Here is a 19790-nt window from a genome sequence, read left to right as displayed (position 1 = left end):
GGAAAGTATTCAGACCCCTTGACTTTTTCCACATTTTGTTACGTTACAGCCTTATTCTAAAATTGATTCAATTATTTTCCCCCCTCATCAATCTACACACAATACCCCATAATGACAACACAAAACAGGTTTTTAGACATTTTTGCAAATGTATAAAAAATACAAAACTGAAATATCACATTTACATAAGTATTCAGACTCTTTACTCAGTACTTTGTTGAAGCACTTTTGGCAGTGATTACAGCCTCGAGTCTTCTTGGGTATGACGCTACAAGCTTGGCACACCTGTATTTGTGGAGTTTCACCCATTCTTCTCTGCAGATCCTCTCAAGCTCTGTCAGCTTGGATGGGGAGCGTCGCTGCATAGCTATTTTCAGGTCTCTCTAGAGATGTTCGATCTGGTTCAAGTCCGGGCTCTGGCTGGGCCACTCAAGGACATTCAGAGACTTGTCCCGAAGCCACTCCTGCATTGTCTTGGCTGTGTGCTTAGGGTCGTTGTCTTGTTGGAAGGTGAACCTTCGTCCCAGTCTGAAGTCCTGAGCGCTATGGAGCAGGCTTTCATCAAGGATCTCTCTGTACTTTGCTCCGTTCATCTTTCCCTCGATCATTTACATTTTTTACATTTTAGTCATTTAGCAGACACTCTTATCCAGAGCGACTTACAGTTAGTGAGTGCATACTTACAGTTAGTGACTTACAGAGCGACTTACAGTTAGTGGCCCCCCGTGGGATTCTAACCCACAACCCTGGCGTTGCAAGCGCCATGCTCTACCAACTGAGCTACACGGGACCGTTAGTCTCCCAGTCCCTGCCACTGAAAAACATCCCCACAGCATGATGCTGCCACCACCATGCTTCACCGTATGGATGGTGCTAGGTTTCCTCCAGACGTGACGCCAAAGAGTTCAATCTTGGTTACATCAGACCAGAGAATCTTGTTTCTCATGGTCTGAAAGTCCTTTTGGTGCCTTTTGGCAACTCCAAGCTGGCTGTCATTTGCCATTTACTGAGGAGTGGCTTCCGTCTGGCCACGCTACCACAAAGGCCTGATTGGTGGAGTGCTGCAGAGATGGTTGTCTTTCTGGAAGGTTCTCCCATCTCCACAGACGAACTCTGGAGTTCTGTCAGAGTGACCATCAGGTTCTTGGTCATCTCCCCCGATTGCTCAGTTTGGCCGGGCAGCCAGCTCTAGGAAGAGTCTTGGTGGTTCCAAACTTCTTCCATTTATAAATGATTGAGGCCACTGTGTTCTTGGGGACCTTCAATGCTGCAGAAATCTTTTGGTACCCTTCCCCAGATCTGTGCCTCGACACAATCCTGTCTCGGAGCTCTACGGACAATTCCTTCGACCTCATGGCTTGATTTTTGCTCTTACATGCGCTGTCAACTGTGGGACCTTATATAGACAGTTGTGTGCCTTCCCAAATCATGTCCAATCAATTGAATTTACCACACTTGGACTCCAATCAAGTTGTAAAAACATCTCAAGCATGACCAATGGAAACAGGATGCACCTGAGCTCAATTTCGATTCTCATAGCAATGAGTCTGAATACTTATGTTTTTTAGTTTTTTTAATTTGCGAAATTTCTAAAAACCTGTTTTCGCTTTGTCATTATGGGATATTGTTTGTAGATTGATGAGGGAAAAAATAATGTAATCAGTTTTAGAATAAGGCTGTAACGTAACAAAATGTGGAAAAGGGGAAGGGGTCTGAATACTTTCTGAATGCACTGTACTTAAGTATTATGTGAAAATAAAGTACTTATGAAAAGGCAGAAAGTATTTATGAATGGCAGAAATCACCTTACCTCTACAGTTGATCATATTGCATTGAGTAAATTGTTTTGATTGCTCGTTGTGTGTTGGTATGTGTGAGTGTGATTGCTTGGTTGTGTTTTGTATGTGTACGAGTGAGTTTTCCTACTGTGTGTGAGTACCCATATAGTATTCCTTGGCACTCCCAGTGTTGGGTATCAATCTCCCATAGTGCTTTTGCTCCATCTCCCTAAACCTAAGTGGTCTCTTGGCCTTGACCCCACAAAGCCCACATCACTACAAAGAGATCAAAGGTTAGCGGAGCAGACAGTGGACTGAACCTCTAAATGAAAACACTGTCATGGAATCTAATTTGCCTTAATGTCCAGGCATTGTCCATATCAACACCCTCTCCTCTCCCCTCCCATGATCATAATTAATTTACCAAGCATCTCGTCTTCCATGTCATGTCTCATATTCCTCCGAGTACATTCAAGGTCTCTCCTTACAGCCTCTGTGTGTGAGCAGCACACTCCTTTTAACACCCATGTGCTTATCTATTGGCATGAGTGTGCAGTGAGATGTCCTTATAGACTATAATATTTCAACACTAGCCAACCTATCAGTTTATTTGTTTTAGCAGTTTGGGCAAAGACGCATGTCAATCAAGTTCCGTCTACGAATTGACCATTTTAGTTATTCTAAATCGGAAATGATCAATGTTATGATGCCCATTTCTTTGTTTCAATTTTATTGCACATCAGAATAAATCAACTTTCAGTTTAACAGAAATTGTTAGGCTACTCTCGAAGGAGAGAGTAGGACAATGACCAATGGCAACTGATCCCGGAGCTGCAACAAAATGTTTGCCGTTAATATGATGGAGATAGTGTAGTGGAGCGTTGAAAACATTCCCCAGAAACCTGTTAATTGCTGCTCTATTTTATTCTGGCCCATGTTCATCCAATCAGTATTTTTGTTTTTGGACAGCACCAATCAAATCTCATCTTTAAGAAAGCGTACAGTAGCAGGCATTGGAGTGTGAAAGCCTCACCATGCTTGTGCTGTGTTCAATCCTGGATATAATGTAACCAACCTTAAAGAGACAGTATCTATTTTCCCTGACCGGGGCTCCTTTGGGTCAGAGCAGCTCAAAAGGAAGCCTGTTAGTTTGTCTTTGATATTCAGGTATGTTTTGTTATGTGTGGGTCCATGAACAGGCTCTCTGAGAACACACTGAAGTTAGTGATACCCTCCCTGCCTTGCTGTTTTTCTGCGGTGTGCCTGCCTGTTCAATTTGTGAAATTGACAAGAACATATTATTATAGGATGCCATTTTTCTGCATAACAGTATTACTAGTTGTTTTTATCAAAGGAAAGAAAAAAAGACTAAATGTATACAGATTTAATAGTGTATTTTTATTACAGGAAAATGAATTCTTATTTATTTTCAAACTAGATCGACTTCCTGATATTGTTTTAAACTATGTGTTATGTAAACTATTTGAAGATTAAATGTACTTATGCGGATAGGCTAGTTATGGAAAATATTTCAGATCAAAGATTGATTGTTGTCTTGAGAAACCCTATCTTGCTGTTAGTTATTGAATGGGTCCTATTAAGAGCTTGTACACGAGCCTAGAACTAACAGGTAGCAAGAGAAAAATGATACTGTCTCTTTAAATCTATTTTGTCACCTGTGATTGGACAAGATGAAGACCCTCTCTAAGGTCTTGTGGTAAGATAGCCCTCTTTGTTTCTTTAACCCTTTGAGAGCTTGAGCAGAATGGTTTTATGAAGAATCATACAGAAAACACAAATGGAGAGAAATGTAGTATGATCGCTTGACAAGTTTACATACATGTGCTAAACAATGGATTTGGTGATCCATACCTCTCCTCCAAATTCTCAGAAATAGAATGTAAGGCAATGTAATGCCTCTGAGTCCTATTGGATGTAGTAGATGTAGAAATATATCCTATTTATATAATGTTGACATTATGTCATTGTAGTAGGACACAAACAGTTTTGATTTAAAAATGACAAAACCGTTATTTTATCTCAAAAGTCTGCTGTTGACATTTGAGTTTGAGTTTTCTGGCGAGAATAGTAGAGAAGCGTTCAGGTCTTCAAAGGGTTAATCACTCTCCTGCCTTGAACCTGTCCTTTAAATCACCTTGGCTTTTCAAGTGTTCTATATTCAATTATCTTTCAATCAATCAACCTGTTGCTTTCCACCTTATTAGTACAACTACAGTGTGTCTTCTTCTACAAAGATTTACTCATTTTAGTCTGTGAATGTGCCTTCTCATTCTGGTTTCTGCATCTATATTCTTCTGGGGTTTTCTTTCTTTTACCGTTTTCTCTGTTTGTTTTTCTTCTCTTATTTTCTGACTCTGCATGCCCTTGTATTCTAAATGATTAAAATATACTTTTACAAGTGTTAGTTTGGCAAACCTCTTGTAACAGTAGACCTCTCTCAGAGTATTTTGTGATCTTTCTCTCTCTCTTTACCCATGTTGTCATAATAAATATTACTATTGGTATTGCTGAAATGCGTACCGTCTTATTTTCTCCCTTCCCTATCCTCAGAGGGCAGATTATGATCTAGCTACATTAGGCTTACTACTACACTAGCTCCTTGTCAATTTCACAAATTGCGTTTTTGTGTGCAAGGGTTCTGTCACGCATTAGGCTACACTGACTGGGGTCCACACGTGCCTGCAGGTTATACTGCATCTTAGAAGGAGTGTGTATCTCTGAGTGTTTGTGTGTGTGACTGTGTGAGTACTTGTTTATGTTACCGGTAATCATACGATTCCTTACTGATATGTTATGAATTGAACAGTGTTCTGCTTGTACAACACAGTTTGTGGGATAGATAATCAATACAGAGAAAGAACTGCTCCACTCCACTACTGACGTTGCCATGGCAATCTGTCATGAAACAGATATCATTTTGTATCATGTTAGCAGAACAGTCTGCTTCTAATAGTTTGTGCTACGGTATTGTCACACACCTAGAGAAAACAGTAGAGAGGTGTTCTACAGCAGGGCCTTATGTCCTATCCTTTCTTATCTATATCAGAACTGTCAGATCTCCAATCTACCTCACAGCCCCAGCAGCCAACCCTGACAGGACGTCTATTTCCTTTGCATCAGCGGACAGCTAACACAACCCTTGGTTAATTTATGCTAGCAGATACCCATAGACTTCCAGTCATTGCGCTAACGCTAGTTAGCATTGGCTCACAAAACTAGCTCTAACTTCCTTCATACTGGACACAGACACATAAAAATGGTATCCACAAGTTCACCTGATTCTGGGGAAGTAGATAATGGGCCTCGTTGCCAAAATCCTGAAGTATCCCTTTAACCTAAACCTGTTGGTATTATCAAAACTAATATTTCACTGTCTGTATTTGTATGTGAGCAACGAGTGTATGTTGTACCCCTATATTATCTGTCGTCTATGTCAGCTATTGGAAATAGACTGGTGAAGAAACATATGTTTAGAACACAATCGATTTCAGCTTTTTATCCCTCCTTTAAGCTGGTGACCACACCATAGTAAGTGAACCCTTACACACATTAGAGTGCAGCACATGATTAAATGCAGTGCATATGATCTCACTGTTACAATGTAGGGGAGATGGGGTGGTACTCTGAGCAAAGTAAAGCTGCTTGTTGTAAGTCAACACACATTCAGCATCAGAAACAGAATATGGCTTCCACAGTAAGTATTTTTCATATAACATATCATAGCTTCGCCAGATGCCTTTTCACTTTATCATGGCTGACAGACTAGTAAATATCATTTCAGCACCCTATGCTTTTCCCACTTAGAGCTACCAGTGTGTATTTTGTGTTGTCATTACAGAAGGAGACGACATGAAGTTTGACCCCTTCGGAACGTCAGCAGTCAGCAGCCTGGCCAGCTATGATTGGTCAGACAGAGAGGAATGCCTGTCCGCTCAAGGTCAGGCCAAGAAGCATCTGGGCCTGGACGGTGTTGGTGTTTCCTCCTCTCTCCCCTCCTTAGACGTAGTCCACAGGAAAGAGATGTCGTTCGGCAGCACAGAGAACATCCCCATCACACACACCTCCCAGACTAAGATCACCACCTTCTCAACAGAGGATAGTGTGTCGACCGACAGCAAGTTTGAGGCCTTCGCTGACTTTGGCACTTGTGAGCTGGGAGGTTTGGGTGGGGATGAGGATGATGACTTTGGGGACTTTGCCAGCACGGTGTCGGAGAAGTCGGATTCCCCCGCGGCAGTGGCCGAGCTGGGCTCCGAGGGGAACCTGAACGAGGCCTTGGATGAGTTCGGGGTCTTTCAGGGGGACAAGGCCAAGTTTGGGAAGTCTGACTTTCTGAAGGCCAGCTCTCAGACCAAGGTCAAGTCCAGTGAAGAGATGATCAAGAGCGAACTTGCCACCTTTGACCTCTCTGTACAAGGTGAGTCATCTGACCTGTACTCGCTCATATTTTTGAAAGTCAACTGATAAGTAGATAAATTGCGTCCAGTTACTCCATGCCTTCTAGTTCTGATGTAGTGGCGTAAATCAGATCAGCTGGCCCTGATGTGACATAGCAGGACTTTCATCACCTCATATTGGAGCATCTGTGGCCCCTCAGGCAGCTCAGTGCAGTTCCAATGTCAGACAATAGATGGCAGAGTTGTGACTACAGCCCAGAGACTATAAAACACATCCTTGGTACACAACACAGGCAGATGAGATGAATTAACAACACAGCCCAGAAAATCCATGCCCAGACTAAATTAACCGTATTCACTCCGTGGGTGTTAATTTTTTACTGCCGTTTTCCGGTGTTATGTTTCACGCATAGTTAATTAGCGATTCTTACCTCCAAAGTGATAAAAGCTAATTTGCCTCAATGATTTCTTGCCCAGTGTTAAACTTTATTCGTTTTTCTTGTTATTCCCCTGTCCTTATTGAATGGTAATCTGATCAGTGTGGTGTAATGAGGGAATGTATTAGTGCTATCATGCTGTGGGGAGGGTGATGCATGTCTCCGCAGGGGGTGATTACCTGGTTCACACACACACACACACACACACACACACACACACACACACACACACCACAGACACACCACAGACACAGACAGACAGACAGAGCCCCTGTGGAATAGTTTGGGCTCAGCATGTGACTGTGTGTTTGTCTTTTTTAATGTGTCTGTCTGTTTTCATGTTTGTGTGTGTGTATCTGTCTGTTCTTTCTGTGTGTATCTGTCTGTTCTTTCTGTGTGTATCTGTCTGTTCTTTCTGTGTGTATCTGTCTGTTCTTTCTGTGTGTGTCTGTCTGTTCTTTCTGTGTGTATCTGTCTGTTCTTTCTGTGTGTATCTGTCTGTTCTTTCTGTGTGTGTCTGTCTGTTCTTTCTGTGTGTGTCTGTCTGTTCTTTCTGTGTGTATCTGTCTGTTCTTTCTGTGTGTATCTGTCTGTTCTTTCTGTGTGTATCTGTCTGTTCTTTCTGTGTGTATCTGTCTGTTCTTTCTGTGTGTATCTGTCTGTTCTTTCTGTGTGTATCTGTCTGTTCTTTCTGTGTGTGTCTGTCTGTGTTGAGTGAGTGAGCCCTCATGAATTATTCATACTTGCGTTGCTTGCCGTGGCGCTATTTTGTACATAATTATCATCTGTTGTAAATGAAGTGTTTGTCGTCTTTGTCCTTGTCCGGAAGGAATTAGCCACAACAGAATATGAGCTCAGTAAAAAGTCCCAATTATGCCATAGTAAACAAACAGGTGCATATCTGGAATTAGCCAACATATCTGGGTTAGTAGAAGTGGCCATTAAAAGGGAATTTGTATGTATGACAGACATTGCCTGTATATACTATTTATGTACGTATAAAGACACTCTCTCCTCTTCTCCTTGTCTCAGGCTCCCACAAGCGTAGCCACAGTTTGGGGGAGAAGGAGATTGGGCGCTCGCCCCCCTCCCCGGCCCCGGAGCAGCCCTTCAGAGACCGCTCCAACACCCTGAGTGAGAAGAAGCCTGCCCTGCCCGTCATCAGAGACAAGTACAAGGACCTGACTGGGGAGGTGGAGGTGAGACCCACACAGAGTCACTCTATCCCAGACATGTTAACTACCCTTGCCAGTTATCTAGATGCTCTGTAGAGTGTTTAGAAATTCAGTAGACATTAGTCCTAAATATTTCAAAAACGAAAAGCATTGTATGTGGGACAAATCATTCACAAAACCCTAAACCTCAACTAAATCTTGTAATAAATAATGTGGAAATTGAGCAAGTTGAGGTGACTAAACTGCTTGGAGTAACCCTGGATTGTAAACTGTTATCGTCAAAATATATTGGTACAACAGTAGCTAAGATGGGGAGAAGTCTGTCCATAATAGAGCGCTGCTCTACCTTCTTAACAGCACTATCAACAAGGCAGGTCCTACAGGCTCTAGTTTTGTCGCACCTGGACTACTGTTCAGTCGTGTGGTAAGGTGTCACAAAAAGGGACTTAGGAAAATTGCAATTGGCTCAGAACAGGACAGCACGGCTGGCCCTTGGATGTACTCTGAGAGCTAACATTAATAATATGCATGTCAATTTCTCCTGGCTCAAAGTAGAGGAGAGATTGACTTCATCACTACTTGTATTTGTGAGAGGTATTGACATGTTAAAAGCACTGAGCTGTCTGTTTAAACGACTAGCACACAGCTCAGACACCCATGCATACCCCACATGACATGCCACCAGAGGTCTCTTCACAGTCCCCAAGTCCAGAACAGACTATTGGAGGTGCACAGTACTACATAGAGCCATGACTACATGGAACTCTGTTCCACATCAGGTAACTGATGCAAGCAGTAGAATCAGATTAAAAAAAAACAGATAGAAATACACCTTATGAAACAGCGGGGACTGTGAAGCAACACAAACATAGGCACAGACACATGCATTCACACATGGATTTTGTGTGGTAGATATGTGGTAGTGGAGTATGGGCCTGAGGGCACACACTTAGTGTGTTGTGAATTCTGTAATGAATGTATTGTAATGTTTTTAAAAATGTATAATTGCCTTAATTTTGCTGGACCCCAGGAAGATGGGGATCCATACTAAATACACATTTCAGTAGCAAACCACAGAGGCTTTGGCCTTAATAAGTTGATTAGGTTATTTTGTCTTTTTGTAAGTGTCTTTATGGAAATGTATAAATGTCTTCTCATATATCTGAACTCATTCTAACATCTACAGTATGTTGTTTCAGGAGAGTGAGCGCTATGCATATGAGTGGCAGAGGTGTCTGGAGAGTGCTCTACAGGTAAGATACTGTACAGGACTGTTCCCCCTCTCCTGTTTTGCTATATCCACCCTTGTGCGTGCGTGTGTTTGTGTGTGCAGCGTGTAACCCTAACCCACTCTGCTGTCTGTCTCTGTCCCCAGGTCATCACTAAAGCCAACAACACCCTGAACAGCATCAGCAGCTCTACTGTTTGCACTGAGGTCATCCAGTCTGCTCAGGGCATGGAGTACCTACTGGGTGAGATACAGTGTCTCCTTTTAATGAGTGGTGAGAGTGGCGCAGACACACTTGCCTTTGTGAGGGGCTGAGAACAGAACACAGTGTACCACAATTGCTGAGAGTCTTCTTCCAAAAACAGACCATTATAAACCTTTGAGCTCTCCACCTCAACGGAGAACAACAACTCTATCAATAACCATTCCATGTTAAATCTTCAATCATTCCATGTTAAACATTCAACCTCCAATCACCATTCCATGTTAACCCTTCAATCCCTAGGGAGGGAAGTGTAGTGTTACAGCCAACACTATGTCAGTTTGGTCTAATGATCCATCTTCAGAGAAGGTTTCAACATAGGGGAGTGTAGACATGTTAGCTGTTTTCCTGGAAGTGTTTTTCATTGTCCCTGTTGTATTTCTCACTGTCTAACCTTGGCTTATGTGGGAGAGAACTGGGAGCAGGTGTGTTAAGGTTGTGTGTTAATGTCTACAATGCATTCGGAAAGTATTCAGACCTCTTGACTTTTTCCACATTTTGTTACATTACAGCCTTATTCTAAAATTGATTAAATTGGTATTTTTCCTCATCAATCAAAACACAATACCCCATAAGGACAAAGCAAAAATAGGTTTTTAGAAATTCTAGCAAATTGATAAAAATAAATAAATAAATAACGGAAATATCACATTTACATAAGTATTCAGACCCTTTACTCAGTACTTTGTTGAAGCACCTTTGGTAGCGATTACAGCCTTGAGTCTTCTTGGGTATGACGCTACAAGGTTGGCACACCTGTATTTGGGGAGTTTCTCCCATTCTTCTCTGCAGATCCTCTCAAGCTCTGTCAGGTTGGATGGGGAGCGTTGCTGCACAGCTATTTTCAGGTCTCTCCAGAGATGTTAAATCGGGTTCAAGTCCGGGCTCTGGCTGGGCCACTCAAGGACATTCAGAGACCTGTCCCGAAGCCACTCCTGCGTTGTCTTGGCTGTGTGCTTAGGGCCATTGTCCTGTTTTCATCAAGGATCTCTCTGTACGTTGCTCCGTTCATCTTTCCCTCGATCCTGACTAGTCTCCCAGTCCCTGCCGCTGAAAAACATCCCCACAGCATGATGCTGCCACCACCATGCTTCACCGTAGGGATGGTGCCAGGTTTCCTCCAGACATGACTCTTGGCATTCAGGCCAAAGAGTTCAATCTTGGTTTCATCATGCCAGAGAATCTTGTTTCTCATGGTCTGAGAGTCCTTTAGGTGCCTTTTGGTAAACTCCAAGCAGGCTGTCATGTGCCTTTTACTGAGGAGTGGCTTCCGTCTGGCCACTCTACCATAAAGGCCTGATTGGTGGAGTGCTGCAGAGATGGTTGTCCTTCTGGAAGGTTTTCCCATCTCCACAGAGGAACTCTGGAGCTCTGTCAGAGTGCCCATCCGGTTCTTGGTCACCTCCCTGACCAAGGCCCTTCTCCCCCAATTGCTCAGTTTGGCCGGGCGGCCAGCTCTAGGAAGAGTCTTGGTGGTTCCTAACTTCTTCCATTTAAGAATGATGGAGGCCACTGTGTTCTTGGGGACCTTCCATGCTGCAGACATTTTTTGGTACCCTTCCCCAGATCTGTGCCTCGACACAATCCTGTCTCGGAGCTCTACGGACAATTCCTTCGACCTCATGGCTTGGTTTTTGCTTTGACATGCACTGTCAACTGTGGGACCTGATATAGACAGGTGTGTGCCTTTCCAAATCATGTCCAATCAATTGAATTTACCACAGGTGGACTCCAGTAAAGTTGATCAAGGATGATCAATGGAAACAGGATGCACCTGAGCTCAATTTCGAGTCTCAAAGCAAAGGGTCTGAATACTTATGTAAATAAGGTATTTCTGTTTTTAATTTTTAATACATTTGTTAAAATGTCTAAAAACCTGTTTTCGCTTTGTCATTATGGGGTATTGTGTGTAGATTGATGAGATTTTTATTTATTTAATCAATTTCACAATAAAGCTGTAATGTAACAAATTGTGGAAAAAGTCAAGGGGTCTGAATACTTTCTGAAGGCACTGTAAGTGTGTGTGTTTATGTGGCAGGTGTGGTGGAGGTATACCGCGTGACCAAGCGTGTGGAGCTGGGTATCAAGGCCACGGCCGTGTGTTCTGAGAAGCTACAGCAGCTGCTGAAGGACATCAGCCACGTGTGGAACAACCTCATGGGCTTCATGTCCCTGGCCAACCTGGCGGTAAGAAACACACACACACACACACAGACCCAGACACACACACGCACGTACATGCACAGACTCACACACACAGTACAGTCAACACAAACACACACACACACACACACACAGACCTCCCTTCCTCCAATGCAGTGGGTTTGGCTTCACACAGACCTGATAAATTGACACTTGATTGTAACAACTTTGTCTAGAAAGTGTTCCTGATTAAATGTTGAGTGGATAAAGACTCATGCCTAGTAGGATAGTCAATGAAACCTTGAAAGTGTACTAAACCAAACCCTAGGGTGGTATCTGTTAGTGTGTAGCAGTCTGTTGTAGGCTGTAGGGATGTATGGAGATCAGAGGCCAAGAGGAGATGTGCTGGCCTTATCCCTTACAGCCTCACGAAGAACATTGCTTCTCAAATGCCAGCAGATAATACAGGACGCCATCTCCTGACTCAAGATAATGTCAGTACAGAAAGAGAGAGAATTACTGGAGCGGAGAGGGAGGCAGAGGGAGATGGAGTCAGTCAGTCAGTGAGTGAGTGAGTAGTAATGCTACGTTATCTCAGACCGTAGACCTGCAGCTGCTTTCTGATTCTGCAGGCACGCACGGGGCACTCTCACTTGTTCATCTCTGCTGCCAACAGACTAATGGATTGTATTTACTTTCATTTCCCAGATTAAAGACATATTTCTACTTCAGTTAATTTAGCTGGTTAATGAATTAATAAAGAAATGTGTATTCCTTAGAGCTAGTGTTCTGTAGCTCAGTGTTGGAGAGAAAGCTGTTACAGTGGTCTGTATCCAGGTATTGTAAACCAGGTCGTTCGAGCACTGAATGCATTGCGTCGTGCCTAAGAACAGCCCTTAGCCAATTTCGTGATATCCAATTGGTAGTTACAGTCTTGTCCCATCATTGCAACTCGCGTGCGGACTCGGGAGAGGCGAAGGTCGAGAGCCATGCGTCCTTCGAAACACGACCCCGCCAAGCCTCACTGCTTCTTGACACACTGCTCACTTAACTCGGAAGCCAGCCACACCAATGTGTTGGAGGAAACACTGTACAACTGGTGACCGAAGTCAGCGTGCATGCGCCCGGCCAGCCACAAGGAGTTGCTAGAGCACGATGAGACAAGGACATCCTTGTCCCATCGCTGGGCCAATTGTGCGCCGCCTCATGGGTCTCCCGCCACTCGGGAGAACTGTGTGTGTAATGTTATGCTGTGTGTTTCTCTGTACAGCCTGATGAGAGCTCTCTGGACTTCTCCTCCTGTATCCTGAGACACGGCATCAAGAACGCCAAGGAGCTGGCCTGTGGGGTGTGCCTGCTCAATGTGGACTCACGCAGCAAGGTCTACACACACACACACACACACACACTCTCATGTACAGACACACACTTGCGCACACACAACAACACATATAAGCATACAGTAATTCTCAGTCAACACACAATAACGATTGCCAACCAACACACCCGCAATCCCTCAACAGATGGACCCAACAACTGTTGAAACATTTGATTACAAATACGTTCCAACAGATTTCTGAAGTTGACTAAACCATGAATCATTTTGCCATTTCTTTTAGAGCTGTTTTTAAGCTAGTGGTTGACGCATAATAACTAAATGATCGTTTCTTTGACTTTGAACATTTTGCAGAGCAAAGAAGAGACAACTATTGGACGTCTGTTTAAAAGAGTATGAGGCAGTGAACTGTCAACTGAATCTCATTTCACTCTCTCCTACTGGGGGCCTGGGGGCCAAATTCTCTGCTGATAGACAGATGATGGGGTGCCAAATTGACAGCACACTCTTCTCCTCACAGCTCCCTCCCTTCACACTGACTGCATCCCAAAAGACACAATGGGCCCTGGTCAAAACTAGTGCACTATATAGGGAATAGAGTGCTATTTGATACGCTGCCAGTGCCGACAGCAGTAGCACTGTGTTCATGCACAGATGGGTTAGAAGTGACCAGGCAATCCTATTTCACCAAATTCTCCAATATTATTTTAGGTCATCTTCACTTATGAGTCTTAGAATATGATGATAAAATGATAACCGTTAAGATGATAACTCTTCAGGAAGGGAGAGAAGGAGGAAAAATAGGGAGATAAAAAGAGAGTTGGAGGAGACAGACAGACAGACAGACAGACAGATAGGATGTGAGAGGAGTAAAGTTGTTCTTTTGGCACCTCTGGTTGGGCTGAGGGAATTGTGGGAAGGTTTCTGGAGGGTCATTGAAGCATGCAGCTTTACTCTGACAATAACAAGCTTGTAGCTCAACCTTCATCTGACGGTCACCTTTCACTTCACCTCTTACCAGCTACTAACAACAAGTCTATACAATACTTATCCATATCTGTGTGTTCATTTGTGACTTCATTTGAGTTCTGCTATGGCTTAAGATGTGTTTGTGACACTTTCTTTTCCACTTGTCAAACCCTGATCATCAGTAACTATCTGTCATTTTGGGGACCATTAATATTATTGTTTGACTTAATTGTTTCTTGCTGTGTTCCCCTGCATCATTTAGCCAGAGATAGATTGATGAGGATGGCTGAGAGGGATGTGATTCTGGAGTCTGGACTGAGTTTAGATGCATCAGATCAGTCAGGAGCTGGGAGCGCAGGTGCTAAGAAATCTGCTGAGGGTTATAGGGTATTTCTCTATCTTTCTTTCTCTCTCGCGCTTTCTCTATCTTTCTGTTTCTCTATCTTTCTCTCTCACACACCTACTCTCTCTCTGTGTTTCTCTCGCTTTGTGTTTATCTCTCTCTTTCTCTCTCTTTCGTGTGGAGTGAGTCAGGCTGAATAATAGTTTTATTCAGCATGCCCCTTTTAATTACATTTTTGTTCAGAGGAGCATTTGTAAGAAAGCATAAAAGCCAAACAGAGAATAACATCCCCTCAGAGAATAATGAAATCACAGAAAGCGTTTTAATACAGAAGCTGATAATAGTATTGTCTTTCAGAGTACAGGTAGGTTCTGTCTGTCTTAGAGGTAGGTGTGTGGTGATGATGGCATCACTTGCATAATATTATGATGGGCACCATTGAGAGACTGGAGCTAGGTTGTTGGTCTTTGAGACTGCTGACTCGGGTCTGTGTTTTATCTTATCCAATGGAGATCTGTCTCCATGTTCTTCATCCAATCATCCTCATACGTTGAGTCAGGGATGGGCAACAGCAACATGTAGCCTGGTAGCAGATCAGTCTGGGTTTTAGCCTCTGTTGTGCTTGTTGTCATGTCAAACATGTATGGCATGACAACGAATGACAAGGGAGTTGGTTAAAGCACATACAGATCTGCTATCAGGCTAAGCAACAGGTAGCATCTAAACATAGTTTGTTACTTGGAGACTGCAACAAGCTATAAACTCTCTGAGTGATAATTTGAGTTTAATGAAGTATTGCTATTTTTGCTCAATGATAAATGCAAATTATTTCCAGAGGATTTTTTCCCAATAATAATTTATGCAGTATGATGCATTATTATTCATAAATGTCAGATTCTGAAATATACTGTACCTCCAGTATTTGAAGTTATTTTTCAGTTTGTGTAATTTGGTTATGACTTTCTCTGGAAAATAAATGTATTTGGCAGTGGCTGCCTAATTCCATGGGTTTGCATACTGCATAGTATTTATCTCAAATCTATTGCAGAGTCTGGAATCTTGCCCATCCCTGTTTGAAAGATGCCCATCCCTGTTTGATGTTTATTGGAAAATGAGATGGATGATCGTAGGGTGGTACTTTAGATTCTTTCACTTTGGGGCTCTTGGAATGTTCTGGAGACGGGTTGCTCTTTCAGTTCCTTTGGTGTACCAACATTCCGTACGTACTGACGGACTGATCCTCAGTTACTGTACAGTTTCAGTTTGCTTACTCAGGACAATGCATGAAACCAGGAAAATGCTGACACCTCTTGTGCTACTTACAGGCACTGGCTAAAGACCATGACAGGAGGTTAAGGGTAAGGGTATGCTTCACTTATTTTTGCCTCTTAAGCAGCAGTAGACTGTAGCTTCCTGCTTTAGGCATGGTGCCCCTTGCATTAACAGGTGGCATTTCTAGTCTGTAGCTCTGTAGCACCATGAGCAGCACTGTCCTCTTGGTTTCCTAATGGAGGGTTATTAACCTTTAGATTACAGTTAGAAAGGTCACCTAGGATTAATCATGCTGACCTTTCATTTTTGTTTTATTCCTCCATCTGTTTTCAAATGGTCGAACTCTCCCAAACATATCCTCTATCCAGCACTTTCTAGTTATGTTATGACTCTCCACATTATGTATGTTGGCACAATCATGTTTGATGGGTAAATTGCACATAATTACGGTTATGCAGGCAAGGAGTGGGGAGGTGGAGGTGAGGGAGAGGAGGAGGAGAGGAGTGGGATTGAAGAAGAGAGAGGAGAAGGAGACTAGGGGTTATGCCTTTGTGTTCTCCTCTTTCTTTTCTCTCTCTCTCTCTCTCTCTCTCTCTCTCTCTCTCTCTCTCTCTCTCCAACATTCCACGCTTTGGCAGGCAGGCTAAATGCAGGTCTGAGAAAAGAAGTAGGAGGAGGCACAGAAGACGGAACGACAGTACATTGTGTCTGTGAAACCTGAGTGTGTGAGAAAAGGAGTGTGTGAGTGTGTGTGAGAAAGGCAACCGGTGTGCACAGCATAGTAAATGTACTGTAAACGGTTTGTGAGCAGGTGTACAGGTATGAGTACACTGTATGGTGTGTGTGTTTCTAGGTTGTTGTATATGCAATCTGTCTGTGGGAGGATATGATTAATCACAGATGACTTATTTATCTTTGTTGCTTTAGTTTTGACATTTCACCAGGGATGAAAACTCTTAAACCGCACAACACACACATTAGCATCTCCTCCTTATCACCAACCTGCTGCTACAGCTGGGCTCATCTAAATGCAAGCTCACATAACAGCTCTCTGCCCCTCTCAGTTCACTAAGTTTATTTTCTCAACGGCTGTAGTCAGATGTTATGTGGGAGTGCCATTCAGCTATCTCAATATATTCAACTAACTGTCAGGAGGACAGGCAATGAGCAACAGTCTTATTGATCAGTAAACAGATGTGCCAAACATGAGTCATATTTTCAAAGGATCAGTTTTCATTGACCCCTTGTTTGTGTGCCACAGTAGAGATACTGTATGCAGGTTAAGCTACCCACAAATCCCTGCTTCTAGCGTTACTCTCATAGATTAATTATTTTGTTACTGTTGATCGTTGATTTATCTTTACCACTGATTTCTATTTGTTAGCCTGAGCTACTGCCAAGTTCATCTGTTTATTAACTATTCAGTAGAACCTTGTTGTCCTAACATCACCCCCGTTTCTCTCTTATTTGACCTTTCCGCCAGGCTTTCAACTCAGAGACGGACAACTTCAAGCTGCCGTACGGGGGCCACCAGTACCACGCCAGCTGTGCCAATTTCTGGATTAACTGCGTGGAGCCCAAACCACCGGGCCTCATTCTGCCCGACCTGCTCTGAACTGCAGACACCGCTGCCATGGCAACGGGCACCAGGTAATCAACACCGGCAAGGTGCAACAGCCGGACTCTCTGCCGTACACCTCACGGCCTCTCACCTTGGGCTGCAAGTGCAGAGATCACAGAGAGAGAACTCAGAAGTCACTGGAATCCTCTTTATTTATTAGCCTTTTATTCTCTCTCTTTCTTTCTCTCTCAGAGGTTCTCTCTGTGCTCTTTGCGGAGGTGAAGAAGTGCAAATCTGCTAGTTTGTACAAATTCAAAGCTTGGCACTGTAAAGCCTATTCTGTATCATAATGTATTGTGAAATTATACTTCATGAATGGTCTCATTTTGTCTATTTTTTTGTTTGACTTTGTCTGGTCTCATATACAGTAGAATGCAATAGAAGTTACAAGTTGGCCTTTTAGCATTGATGCTTATGCGACTTCTCTGGCAGGCTTGATTTATTTCGTCAAACAGTATTCAGATAATTAACCAATGTTGTGCTACGGTAACCCAAAGGAGGTCTAGTCCCTATGTCAGAGCAGGAGAAAATGTGGAAAGTTTTATGAATAGGGTAATGGGTCTCTCAACACTTTCTGTAATGCACTCTTTCTGTGACTCAACAAGTCCATAACAAACGATAAAAAATTTGCAATATACTAGTAACGAAGGAACTTGGAGACAAACTGAGATGTAAAGCTATTTGTCGTTTCCCTCACTTGTTGCTTTGTTACTCTTTAATGCTTGAGCTCAGCAAAGAAAGAGGGACTTTGTTGGTTTCAGTCTTAAAGTAGTATTTTCTCCTCTCTGTTCTCTAATCAGGGATGTGGTATCATCACACTGCTGGAACTGAATCAATTTGACGGTCGGGTCTCTAAAAGGATAGTCTGTGGTTGCTAACATTTTAATTGATATTTATCTTTTTAAATATTGTGTGACATTTAAATGCTTTTTAATGTCTTTGTATTGTTTGATAGGGACTGCTTTATCTAAATGAATGTTAATGTGCTGTTTGAACATTTTTGTGACTTGAAAGAGAGTCTTAATTCTTAAAGGTTGTTGGCTGTGGGTTTTGTTTTTCTGTCTTGCTGTGCCAGTGTATATATACTCGCGCTGATGATGGTGATGTTTTTGCAGATCTAAGTCTTGAATGAAGTCAACTGTGATTATGGACTACTATTGCAGCAGCACTTTGTGTGGATTACAGTATCTTAGTATTGTAATTACAATGACTAACTGTAATGTGGAATGATGACATTTACATAAATAATACATTGATGCATAAATTAAATACTTTTCATGGTCATGAATCAAGTCATCAATTAATGTATTACCTGGAAGCCTATTACCATACAAATCAATTAACAGAGTATTGCACAATTCTGTTGAATTGGTTTGAATGTCAACATGAATCCTGATGGCATTCTATTGTCCCAATAGCACAAGTCGTTTAATCTGGATGACATCTGGAACAAAGTCATGTTCAGAGTCTAATGCAGCAATATCATATAAGCAGTACTTACGCCAAATGGTTTGAGATTGTCTCACCTTTTCTATTTCACTCAATAACCTGCTATTTCTCAGACCAGAGAGGCTTCATCTCTATCACTTTGTGACCAAATGAAATACATTACCCTCAGACAAGCCTGCTGGGCCATCGCTGGATGACAGAGAGCTAAGACAATCAGAAGAAAAAGATGCCTACAGTGGCACCATGCATGGAACCAGTCTCATTATCATTGTGTTGCCTCGTGTGTACAGGACAGGTGTGTGTGTTCTCCAACATACATTTTATCTCTCACCATTCCCTAATTGAACATCCTGCTGAAAATGAATTCCTCTCTCCGTCCTCTACTCACTGTGAGCTGCCGGATTACAGAAAATTACAAACGCTCAAATAAATTACTGAATAATAAGGCTGTGTAAATTTGAAATGCAGACCCACCCATCTCTCCCCATGTCCTGTCTTCTTCATGCCTAGTATTGTCTGCAGGGCTGTGCCTCAGAGGATCACCTCAGGAGAATGGGTCTAGAGAGATGGGAGGGAGTGCTACCCTACTGTATTGACCGCTATTCTTCAGCCGCAGGCTCTTTCATATTTTCTGCCCATTGTCAGTCACTGTATTGATTAAAGGCAGATTTTTCCTCACCTGGCACGCAAATAATTGCCTTTACTCTTAATTCTCAAGTGAGGATTTTTATTACTTTGATGTCCTTCGAAAAATGTATATTTTTCTTTTTGTCTTTGTAATTCATACAAACATCCTATCGGCCATGAAAGCTAGTGTTCACAGCCTAATCTGGGTGATATTTCAGACTAAGCTGTAGTTTTGCTGTTTTTAAAAGGCTTGAGGCTTAAAGGGCTTGAGATCTGTGAAGATTTTCACTTGAGTGTCCAAGATCTTTTACTTAGAAATTAATGATTTGAAAACCCTGTCTGGTCAAATATGGGTCTTTGAAGAAGGCACTGACAAGATTTGTCAGATATCTCCTACAGCCCCTTTCAATTGTTCAGTTGAACAATGACGAGATGAAACTATTAGAAATCATTACTATGTATTAATCATTCATGTATTATTTATTACAAATAGACAGTATTCAGCATCTGTGACCTTTCTATAAACGGATCCAGACAACCCAGTGAGGTAGGGCCATGGATTTAGAGCACATCAGTGTTCATTCTAAAGGGGAATGGACAGATGAGTTGAAGGCAGGCTCAAAGAGAGGATAGAATCACATTCAGTCAACCGCTCACTGAGAAAGAATGACTTTATCCACCCCCGCTTCAATTTAATTACTTCAAGGTCTCTCTCTCTCTCGATTGAACTTCA

The 19790-nt window shown here is 42.5% G+C and overlaps 1 protein-coding gene across 8 annotated transcripts in view; it reads left to right on the top strand.

Moving 5' to 3' along the window:
* LOC121567955 (synergin gamma) overlaps positions 1-18269 on the top strand; it is a 39817-nt gene extending 21548 nt beyond the window's left edge. For 6 of the 8 annotated variants that reach the window (XM_041878368.2, XM_041878367.2, XM_041878366.2 and 3 more), the window contains 9 exons: positions 5638-6216; positions 7666-7832; positions 9008-9061; positions 9184-9280; positions 11337-11485; positions 12711-12821; positions 13131-13169; positions 15414-15446; positions 16844-18269. In XM_041878368.2, coding sequence (XP_041734302.2) covers positions 5638-6216; positions 7666-7832; positions 9008-9061; positions 9184-9280; positions 11337-11485; positions 12711-12821; positions 13131-13169; positions 15414-15446; positions 16844-16975 — 1361 coding nt within the window. In that variant the 3' untranslated portion in view covers positions 16976-18269. The remainder of the gene's footprint in view (positions 1-5637; positions 6217-7665; positions 7833-9007; positions 9062-9183; positions 9281-11336; positions 11486-12710; positions 12822-13130; positions 13170-15413; positions 15447-16843) is intronic. The other 2 variants (XM_041878363.2, XM_041878364.2) reach the window with 2 other exon arrangements.
* Positions 18270-19790: the final 1521 nt, after the last annotated feature.

This window comes from Coregonus clupeaformis, chromosome 6 (genome assembly GCF_020615455.1).
Source record: "Coregonus clupeaformis isolate EN_2021a chromosome 6, ASM2061545v1, whole genome shotgun sequence".
Lineage (NCBI taxonomy): Eukaryota > Metazoa > Chordata > Actinopteri > Salmoniformes > Salmonidae > Coregonus > Coregonus clupeaformis.
Note: the sequence above shows the minus strand (reverse complement) of the source record. Positions and strands in the feature narration are given on the sequence as shown.